The following is a 10484-nucleotide window of genomic DNA, read 5'->3' as shown; positions in this document are numbered from 1 at the left end:
GTTTCGAGATAGGGCCGGATGTCCAACCCATATCGGACCCGAACCTAACGTCTTCAGGGCTTTATTACCTTTTCATTATTTCTAAAACTAACGAAGTAACGATCAACTCCTGGTTCTCGGTTCTCAAGGACAAGCGGAGAAAAAAAGAAAAAACAAAAACACTCATAGAGATAGTTTCAATTTCTGAATCTTTATACGAATTAGCATTTGATTGAATGGATATGAAATTTCAAACCCCAACGCAGCCGCAGCCGCAGCCGCAGCCGCAGCAGCAAGAATCACAGGCATTGGCGAACCCTAATGCGAGTCCCGATCAGCCTCCGCAATCGACGGCGGAGGCACCGCCTAAGCAGGTGGCTTTGGCATTAGAGAGACTAGCACAAGCAGGTCGGCTCATAGCCGACGTGCGCCTCGGCGCTGACCGGCTTCTAGAAGCTCTATTCGTGGCAGCTCAGCCTCACCAGAGCAACAAACCTTTGCATTTGTTCATCAAAGAAGACGCCGCTATGCGCCAGCACCTCCAGGACCTTCGTACCATTGGTAAGCATGTTCATCGAGGAGGGGTTTTTATTTTTCCAATCACATCATGCCACGTTAGTTGAATGTTAGCATAATACTACAATGTTTGCTAGTTAGTGAGTAAGAATTGATACTCTGTATGGTATTTTTGACTTGTTTATGTGGTAATGCTAGGAAGGCAACTGGAAGGAACTGGAGTTTTGAATGAACCTCTTCGGTCGCGAAGTAACTCTTGGGGTCTGCATATGCCGTTAGTGTGTCCTGATGGAGCGGTTGTCGCTTATGCTTGGAAACGCCAACTCGCAGGCCAGGCTGGTGCTTCTGCTGTTGACAGGACCAGGTGCGTTTCAAGTTCAAAGACATTATAAAGCAAATTTAATTTGTTATTGTTTTGCAATGTCAGATGGATTTTTCATATTAGAATTGGTGGGTGATGTGTTTTTTTGGAAATTTGGATTTAAATGATTTAGATTCTTGTTAAGTTTGGAGAAGAATATATTATGTCACTAGCCTGTCTATCTGTCTGTTGCTCTAAACAATTATGTAACGACTTGGATTTTGATGAAAGTAATTGTTAATACATGCTTAAAGAAATGCGTACATGCATTCATGAAGTTTTAAGAATTAGCTTTTTGTCATTTTACTATACAGCATATATCAGCTATGCACTATGAAAAATGAGGCTAAAGCTTGTGGGTACAGTGCTTCAGAATTCTGAGTGAGAAGTTTTTAGGTATTTCAAAAGTCACTTGTTAGATGATATTTTGTTGGGTTACATTCGTTCTACATCAAATATGGATTGATGCCGATGTCAATTCTCATTGCAATTGAGATATTGGTGAGTATTGATCTTGGTGCCATTACCAATGGAATGTAATAATTTTCATTAAGGAAAAAGAACTGGATATCTATCTTCCTTCGTGTTTAAATTGTCAGAGCAGTCATGTTGAAATTGTCAAATTGTCATGCAATTATGTGAAATGTATAGGTATTTGTCAATTTTTACCAACATTGATGAAGCTTGACTAGGTTTATGAATTTAAGAAATTAATATGAGATTTTCAGAGAAGGTCAAGAGAGTGGACGTAAGATAACCTATTACTAAAATTAAGGTTTGGAAATGGAAGAAAAAGAGGTATTCCTATCAAAATCTTTTACCACTCTTGGAGTCCTAATTTGAGTCTTTGGGTAAAGCTTATTTTCTCATCGTAATGTATTAAAAATCACTTAATATTAGTCCTAAAAGCACTTAAATTACAGTAAATAGCTCTAAAAAAAGCATAAATTCATGAACAATTTTTTTTCCTTGTATTCTTTCATATAAAATTGTGAAATATGAAAAATAGGAATAATGTTTACAAATAAATATGCAATATTAAAAATAAAATCTTGGCAAATCTTTCACTGTATGTCATCCTCTCCGTTAATCTTTTGGATTCTCATTTGTTTCGGCTTTAAGGATAATTCAATGCAATGTCTGTGTACTGGGTTTTGTCAAAAGTATTTAGCAGCCACTGTTACTTGCTAATACAGGCAGACATCACATCGTGGATAAACATTTTTGTTATGGCCAATCACCAATTGGTGACTCTAGTGATTCCAATCATATTGAACTTCAAGCTTTCCTTCAGAAGTTAACTTGTGCTTTTAACTTTTCAGGTTAGCTCTCAAGGCCTTCACTGATCAGAAAAAGCGTTTTTTTCCTCATCTCGATGATAGAGTACATGATCAAAGTACTGAACCAGAATCAAAAAAGCATTGTGTTCCCCAAGCTCTACCAGCCAGTAACCAAGAAGAGCTTAGTGATTGCAAAACACTATCAGATGTTCTAATGCGCTTGGAAAAAGAAGTTCCAAATTTGAAAATTTTCACTTATGAGCGACTGGACTGGTTAAAAAGAGCTTCTTCATTGCCCTCTTCGGCAAATGAGAGTCCCTTAGAATTATTGAAGGAGCACAACTTTCATAGTTCAAGTAAACTGAGACCAGGATTGCAAAATACTGTTGCTGCTGACAAGGTTGCTGTAATTGAGTTGTTGTTTCCTTCTATATTCAGAGCTATAGTTTCATTGCATCCAGTTGGTTCTATTGAGCCGGATGCAGTTGCTTTCTTTTCTCCGGATGAGGTAATATTGTTTTTGGCGCATGTTCTTGCAATTTCCAGAATTTCCATTTTTAAATAGCATAAACAGTTTGATTGGTTGGTTATTTGGTTTCTTACACATTTAAATGTGCTACATATGATCGTTAAAATTGCATCATAGTATCCTTCAAATGTTTTGCGTTGCATGTTATGAATTATGAGTGTCTTACTTGAAGCTCATGCTTAGAGCAACAGAATCTGGCAGAACAACAAAATGACTTGTTACACTGGGAGTTTGGTTTTGCTCATTTACTCTTTTGTCTTGTATCAATTCAATGTAGATTAGGTCAATTGGTATGGATGTGAACAATCTGAGTCTATCCAATCAATTAAATTATTAAAGTGTGATCTCAAGTTTGAAGTTGATCGAGCTTCAGTGGAGCCCAAGTGCTAGTGTGCTACCCTATACATATTTGGCCAGCTTCTGCTTTGTTACTAGACAAGCTAGAGTTTGTGCTTATTCATTAGCATTAGACTGAACAAGGTTTCAGTGTTGGTGTTGTGGATTGTTTTTTGAGTAAGACCTTGATAGTAGGCAGTCATTTTAATTGAAATTGACCTTGTTTTAGTCAGAGTAATGAAGTCCTCCGTTGGTCCTATACAATTATTTATATTATTACACCTGCACTTGTTCACAACTCTATATACATATAGTCTATACGTGTGAAGCACAGACAAAAACACACACAAAACTAACGAGAGTTTTGTAGGATCTCTTTGTAATTGCTTTTTGAGACAATTTTCGTATACCCTGAAAGTTTTATCCACAAACCACATAAAATCATCTATGTGCTTATGAACTTAAAGATGGTAAAAACGCATGTTAAATTCAAAATGGCTAACATCAGTTAGTCCCCTTTTGAAGATGTAATTCTTTGAAGTGTGAGTACCAAGTTTCAGAGTGTCTTCAACTTGTTCGTGTTATTATTAAATTGAACCAGTTGTTGGTGATTTTGTACAAATTTAAAGCACTTGCATCTTTTCCGGCTTTCATTATATTTTACATTGTACTATCTTCTACAGGGAGGCAATTACATACATGCAAGAGGTTCTTCTGTTTACCACGTATTTAGACACATCACGGTAACAGCCTTGCCACAGTTTTATGTTGATTTTAGTTATTCATATATATAAATAACCTATCCAACTTGAAATTTTCTTCGTATACTTTTATTTCTTTCCTGGTTACAGGAGCATGCTGGTACAGCGCTACAATTTTTTCTTGGGATCAGGACTGAAACATCTCTTTATTTTCTTCTGGTATGAAGTAAACTAATCACGGATTTCTTTTGCTAATTTAACCAACCATTTGAGTCCCATTGATGAGTCCACATTTTTTCAAGTCTTACACCTGCTTTTATTTTTGTAGCACTGGATATGCAGCTATCAAACTCTATTTTCTAAAGTCTGCAGGTGCAACTCTCCCCCTTTGTATCTCATGAATTTCTCTGGTTACTCCTGGATAAAAATTGATTAAAGTTCTGTTGGTACAGTAAGTGTGGACAGCTACTGGCAATGGATAAACGGTTGGCTTTATTGTTACCTCCTGTTAGCCGCCCTTACCGGCACTTTTTCCCTACAGTAACTTCATCAGCCCAGCTCATTTCCTCAACGAATGAACAGAGTTCGGATGTCGTCAGTGCCTATCACATTGGTTGCTTTTCAGAGGATGCACAGTGATGACTATTGGTGTCTTTAAGGTAACAGAGAGATCAGAAGTAACCATTCCAAAAACCCCTAACTCCTTTTTTTTCCCCTTGTTCTTTTTTTCGTTTTTTCTGGCTTTTCAGCAGCTGGCAGAGTTTGTCTGTTGATGTAAAGGTTAATAGAAATTTGTTAATGTTAGTAATGATCACTTTTTGTTTCTTGGTACCTGTTTGTAAATGTTGTGCATCAGCTTAATTTTAGAAGCCCAGCAGCAGCTAAAATGATTGGTAAAGTTATCAACTACGCATTTGGCACCTCAATTCCTAATTTATATAATAGTTATCATCTAAGGGGAAAAAAATAATAATTTAATTAACAGTTAGTAACTTATTGTCTCCTCTCACAGAAATTGTGGATTAAAATTTAAAAGTTATAACAATTCAATCTCAATTTGATCTTATGTAATGATCCAATTTTAATCTTTCACTTAGAAATGGGCATTACTTATAGCTACTGCAGCAAAAGCCTCCAATCAAACTAGTCTTCAGTAATTGTTGTTTCATTGTTATCATACAAATTATCTATTAATAACACCGTGTCATCACACAACCATTGGATTGCATTTCATTGCCCTCGCATTTTGTCATTAAATTCAAAATCATCATAAACAAATCATAAATTTTTATGTATGTATGTATGTATGTATGTATGTATGTATGGTGAAGTGTAATCGGATATGATGGTGTTGCCGCGTTGGCACCACCCAAAACTTTCCCATAATCGCACTGCTTCAAAAAATTTCTTGAGCCATCCATTATGAAAAAGAGAAGAATTTTTAGTGCAAGTTTCTACGTGTATGGATATATCCATATGAAAGTCGGCATCACAATCCCTGCGTCAGTAAATTTCAAGAAACGCAGAAATTTGTCCACTTTTCATCATTTTTTTTATCGAAGTACTATAATTGCATGCCCAGTCGGTTAAATCTAATCCTCAAATTGCTTGCCATCTTGTGGGCATTTCATTGGCTCCATAAAAGCAAACGCCTTTATAAAAATCGATGAACCACGCGTCAGCCGACGAAATGATCCTCACTCTTTAAAACGAACTGGTGTCTGAAAACGACAACCGAAAGACAATGACCCATCCCAATTTGGTTCCTTCTTTTTAGGCTTTGTGCAACTTTCTCATTGTTTATGCGGGTGTCGTGGTGACATTAAAATAGAGCCAAGGTTGGTGCTGATGCAGCCATTGAAAATGGATGTGAGAGGGCCCACTAAATTTGCTTCTTGTTGGTGGATCCTTCCCATTAGCATGTGAGTGGGCTCCATATTTAAAAAAAAAAAAAAAACTAAATTCATTTGCTCCAACAGATTTGGATTACTAGAGTTTAGTCATGAATCATGGTGTAGAAACCAAGCAGCTAGCATTAGCTTATGGTGTTGCATTATTTCCTTATGAAGGATTACCAAGAATCTCTTTAGAAAACAAACCTGAAAGCAATTCTAATTTGGTCCCATTGTATCATTTCAGTGGGTTGGTCCAGTTTTGATCTTCTCTTATCAAATGGTCAAACTCACACGTCATCAGCACCGCTCTGAAAATGCTGAAGAGATATAATTGGAAACAGAAAAGTCACACCACGGCTTTCCTTCCCAAAAACAGGAGAAATGAGATTTGATGCAAGAAGAGAATCAAATGCCGAAACCAGATCATGATAGAGATATGATTTTAAAAAAAAAGAAAAGGACAACCAAGAATTTTAACATAACAAGGATGTGAAATCCTTTTCCTGTTTGCTCAAATTTTCGCACTGCTGCCCTCGACGAGGCACAAATTGAATTGAATGGCAGGAGGAATTCTTTTGCACTAATGGGAACATTTTCATATTCCTGGGGTTGCTATTTGCTAGCTTGGTGTATGTTTCTTACTGGCTTATCTGGTATCAAATAATAACCTAAAGTTCCTCATCAACCAGTAAAGTAGGACTAGCTTCCATGGAAAGATAATTCTAACACCACAAAAAAAAAAAAAAGGAATATTAACATTGTAAAATTTTAGAGACAGGAGACATACAGGAGGAACTAATTTATAATTAATAACCAGTTCTCATTTGTGGCCCTATATCACCATTCTCATAAAACCTCACAACTGGATACTCAAAGCCTACACATGAGACCTCTTAAGCATCGAGTCTCCATCTTTATCACCTTAACTACAACGGTAGTAAAACATATTGACATTGAATTCTCAAACAGGAGAATTAGAGCAAGCTATCTACATCTACCAAGGACGACTGAAAGGAAGCCAGTATTACCTCGTTTACCGACCATCAGCAGAAGTGAAAGACTCAGCGAAACCAGTTGGTCTTGCTGGTATACTACTTTTGCTGTCTTCTAGAGACACATAACTTAAGTCTTTACCTTCTGCTTCCTGCCAGTCTTTCACCATTTGGTTTAGAGGGAGACTGTAATCAATTCCGCTGTATTCCTCTGGTTCGTCATCCAATGGTTTCCATTTTTCAACAAGTGGTGCCAGTACATTCACCGCATGACCCATATCTGGCCGTTGAGATGGTTCTCTAGATGTGCAGTGTCCAGCCAGTTCAGCAATGGTCCAGAAAGTCTCAAATGTGTCATCATTCACTTCTAGGATCGGGTCTATGGCAGCCCTCAGCTTCTCCTTGTCTGACTTTATGTTCCAAAACCATGCAGCCAAGTACTGCCTTTCCTCAGGCCTGCTCTCATCTAGAGCCATCAACCCAGTCAATAGCTCCATCAATACAACTCCAAAACTAAAAACATCAACTTTCGTTGTGATCTTTCCTGTCACTGAAACAATTAGAACATGAAAGTCAGAGTTTAGTATCGTAAGGGTTGCTATCATAAGGGCCTCTACATAGAGGAAGATAAGGAATTCAGATGTATAATGAATGGTATTCCTTCCAACTACAGAAACAAGATATAGAACATCCAAACATTTCTAATCGTCAAACATTTTCACAAATAAACTTGGTGATTTCTTAGACGAGGCTGTTAAGTTTTTTTCCGAATATGCAATTCATTCAATATTCTGAGTTATTTAGTCTAAGCAAATGACAGATACTGTCATAATTATCTCTTAAAAGTATGAGTGGTAGATTCGACCAATAGTCCGTCTAATTTGGCGCGAACTCAATACAAGTAAACCTTATAGCTCAAGGAGGCTCGGCTGAGATTATGTAATCCTTTAGCCATCAGAATTTATTTATTTATTTTATCCCAAAACTCAATTTTTTTCACAAAATAACACATTAGTTACGGTTCTTAATCAAGATATCCATATAAATTTAATGTATTGGAGAAGAGTTAAGAGTGCTTACCAGCATATTCCGGTGCCAAGTAGCCGAACGTCCCAGCAAGCCTGGTGACCACAGATCTCTCACTATCGGGAGCAAGTTTCACCAATCCGAAGTCAGAAACTTTCGCTCTGAAATCATCGCCAAGTAAGATATTTGAAGATTTAAGATCTCTATGTATGAAACTCTGGTGAGCAAGACTATGGAGATACTCCATCCCTCTGGCAACATCCAAGGCAATATTTAGCCTCCTCTTCCAAGAGAGAGGCTCCAGATTTAAGCTCTTCCAATGGAAGATATGCTTACTTAGAGCCCCCTGAGGCATATACTCATAAACAAGAAGTCTCTCATAGCCTGCAACAGAATAACCCAACAGAGACACCAAATGACGATGTCGGACCTTTGAAAGAACAGCAATTTCAGAATGGAATTCGTCCACGGCTTTCTTGCTAATAACACCAGCTTCCATCCTTTTCACGGCTATTTTAGTTCCATCATCCAATTCTCCTTTATAAACTACACCAAAACCTCCACGGCCAAGCTCATTCTCTGAGGCAAAATTCTTTGTCACATTTCGAAGAACTTGCACTGATATGACCAGATTTCCAGCTTCAATGACATGAGATGCCCCATTTCCACTACTGTATCTGCTGCCCGTACCACTCTCAGTTGCTACTGAAGTGCTTCCATTGCTGTTATTGGCTACAACAATCTTAACCATATTATCCGGATCAGATGGGTCTCTTGGGTGAATTACAAGGGAACCTGAAGCCTGGGAGGCTTCCTTTCTCTTCCTGTAGTAACAGATAGATATAGGTATGGCAACAAGAAGAATAACTCCAACACTTGCAACTGGGGCTATTATTGCAACTAAAATGGTTCTTTTGGAACTTTTGGGTTTGGTTGTTTCAGCAGTAGAATCACCAGGGCTGGAACTAGAACTAGAACTTGAGCCTTTGGTTGGACTAGGTGGGTTCCCTGATGAAGATCCAGAACCAGGAGATTTACCATTCAACAAAGGGTTCCCATCTAAGGAAAGTTTCACAGCACCACTGAATTTAGGCAGTGGAGGAGAAAGGTTGTTCTGACTGAGATCCAACAAAGTCAAAGATTTCAAATTAGTCCAGTTTGTCGGAATCTGCCCTGATATATTATTAGATTGAAGCTTAATCTGGGTAAGGGAATCCAAATTTCCAACTGAAGGACTCAGGGTGCCACTAAGATTAAAATTAGGCAAATTAAGAACAGTAAGCTTTGAATTGGTACCACAACTTAATCCCAACCAAGACTTACACGGATCATTGCCAGACCATGAAGTAACAAGCCTAGGAGGATAATTCAACCCACCAAGGAAATCAATAAGTGCCATAACTTCTGGGGCACATGGTACCCCTTCAGTTGGTTGACAGAAAGCATTTGAACTATAACTATATTTATATGCCTTAAACTTTGGGACAGGGCCCATGAACATGTTATTGTTCAAATCTAAATGGTCTAACGACAAAGATGCTACGCTTGGAGGAATTAAGCCAACAAATTGGTTACTGTTGAGATTGAGATCTTTCAAGGAAGTTAATTTACCAAAACTCTCTGGAATTGTCCCTGAGAAGTGGTTCCCATGAAGCCATAGAGTCCGAAGTTGATCCATATTTCCCAGAACATCAATTGTACCAGTAAATCCACCACCCTTCTGATTATTCAACCAAAGATTTACCAAATTCAAGCCCTTAAAACTTTCAGGAATTGGACCAGTCAAGTTATTCCCCGAAAGTTTCAGGTTCTGTAGAGAAGCAAAGTTCCCAAGAAAATCAGGCAACTGACCAGCCAAATTACAACTCATGCAAGAGAGATTGGTGAGTTGTGCTGAACTTTGCAAACCCTTCGGAAATGACCACCCTTTACTAGCATTGAAATTGTTAGAATCCAATGCCAAGACTTGCAAATTCTCAAGACCATCAAAGAAATCAGCAGGTATGGTATCAAAATTATTGCCATCCAAATATGCATACTTCAAATTTGACAACCCACTAAAAGAAGGCAACTCTCCCCTAAATTGGTTCTTTTGCAAGCCAATGTTTTCAAGCTTGGAGAGCTGGTTCAAGTTCTGAGGCAAAGTACCTTTCAGCCCGACACTAGAAACCTGAATCTGAGTAACCCTTGAATTTGAACAAAATACATGCTTCCAACTAGGAGGGCCACAAGGGTCTCCACTTTTAGGCCATTGCAACAGCTCTGGGTTCTCCAAATTCTTTCTAAACTGATTGAGAATATCAATGTCACCGGGGTCTGTTGCACTCAAAACCAGTGTCACGAAAGCGAGCACAATTGCTGAAACAAGGTGAGTTCTCATTGCACTAGATCTTTCTCTTTTGCAGCATGCTTCATAAAGAACCATTTGAAGAAGAAAAATAAAAAATAAAAAATTCAAAAACCCCCACTAAAGGAGCTCATTTTAACCATCAATGGCTGCTTTATCAAATACCCACATGAAGAATTTGCACGCAGAGAAAGAAAATAACTGATCATAATAGCACTATAAACGTAGTTTATGATAGGAGAAGCTAAATGTAAACAACACGATAAAGGAGGACTCTTTCTTCTCCAGTATCACCAAAAGAGGAGAAAATTTTGAAAAAAAAAAAAACAAATAAGCTGGATTGAGAACTAAGTTTAAGGACCAGTAAAGTTCGGATCTTTCGATGAGAAATATTCAAAAAGACAGATCAAAATTATGAGAATTTCAGACAACGAAATAAACTTCTAAAATGAAAAATGATAATTGGTGAGTTGTTGCTAACTGGATTAACTATATGTCCATATCTAACATGCACCACAATTT

General features: G+C 37.8%; 2 protein-coding genes across 4 annotated transcripts; one reads left to right on the top strand and one right to left on the bottom strand.

The window, feature by feature from the left end:
- The first annotated feature begins 103 nt into the window (after nucleotides 1–103).
- LOC18038099 (mediator of RNA polymerase II transcription subunit 27) lies at nucleotides 104–4533 on the top strand. The gene is made up of 7 exons (XM_006430005.2): nucleotides 104–540; nucleotides 694–859; nucleotides 2179–2644; nucleotides 3685–3744; nucleotides 3853–3921; nucleotides 4031–4074; nucleotides 4155–4533. Exons 1-7 carry the CDS (start codon nucleotides 216–218, stop codon nucleotides 4339–4341), a joined length of 1317 nt encoding a protein of 438 aa, XP_006430068.1. The 5' UTR covers nucleotides 104–215; the 3' UTR covers nucleotides 4342–4533.
- Nucleotides 4534–5269: 736 nt separating this feature from the next.
- On the bottom strand, nucleotides 5270–10471 carry LOC18039500 (receptor protein kinase TMK1). 3 transcript variants are annotated; one of them, XR_002904874.1, is made up of 4 exons: nucleotides 7670–10471; nucleotides 6626–7139; nucleotides 5802–5914; nucleotides 5270–5633 (listed from the first exon to the last, which is right to left on the bottom strand). XR_002904874.1 is itself a non-coding variant. In XM_024181907.1 (3 exons), the coding sequence occupies exons 1-2, from the start codon at nucleotides 10038–10040 to the stop codon at nucleotides 6631–6633; spliced, it is 2880 nt and encodes a 959-aa protein (XP_024037675.1). In that variant the 5' UTR covers nucleotides 10041–10471; the 3' UTR covers nucleotides 5270–5914; nucleotides 6626–6630. The 3 variants fall into 3 exon arrangements, 2 of the variants coding, with proteins under 2 accessions (XP_024037675.1, XP_006430067.1); XM_024181907.1 differs by having other exon boundaries at nucleotides 5270–5914; XM_006430004.2 differs by lacking the exons at nucleotides 5270–5633; nucleotides 5802–5914 and having other exon boundaries at nucleotides 6137–7139.
- Between the last annotated feature and the right edge of the window lie 13 nt (nucleotides 10472–10484).

The sequence above is a fragment of the Citrus clementina genome, unplaced genomic scaffold (genome assembly GCF_000493195.1).
Source record: "Citrus clementina cultivar Clemenules unplaced genomic scaffold, Citrus_clementina_v1.0 scaffold_6, whole genome shotgun sequence".
Taxonomy (NCBI): domain Eukaryota; kingdom Viridiplantae; phylum Streptophyta; class Magnoliopsida; order Sapindales; family Rutaceae; genus Citrus; species Citrus x clementina.
This window is presented reverse-complemented; position numbering and strand designations above follow the sequence as displayed.

Excerpts from the sequence above, each read along its gene's own strand:
- LOC18038099 (XM_006430005.2), top strand. The coding sequence starts at position 216 with ATGGATATGAAATTTCAAACCCCAACGCAGCCGCAGCCGCAGCCGCAG. Across the intron at positions 2,645-3,684 it reads CTTTCTTTTCTCCGGATGAG|GGAGGCAATTACATACATGC; the intron begins GTAATATTGTTT and ends TATCTTCTACAG. Across the intron at positions 4,075-4,154 it reads CTATTTTCTAAAGTCTGCAG|TAAGTGTGGACAGCTACTGG; the intron begins GTGCAACTCTCC and ends CTGTTGGTACAG.
- LOC18039500 (XM_024181907.1), bottom strand. The coding sequence starts at position 10,040 with ATGGTTCTTTATGAAGCATGCTGCAAAAGAGAAAGATCTAGTGCAATG. Across the intron at positions 7,140-7,669 it reads CTTGGCACCGGAATATGCTG|TGACAGGAAAGATCACAACG; the intron begins GTAAGCACTCTT and ends TAATTGTTTCAG.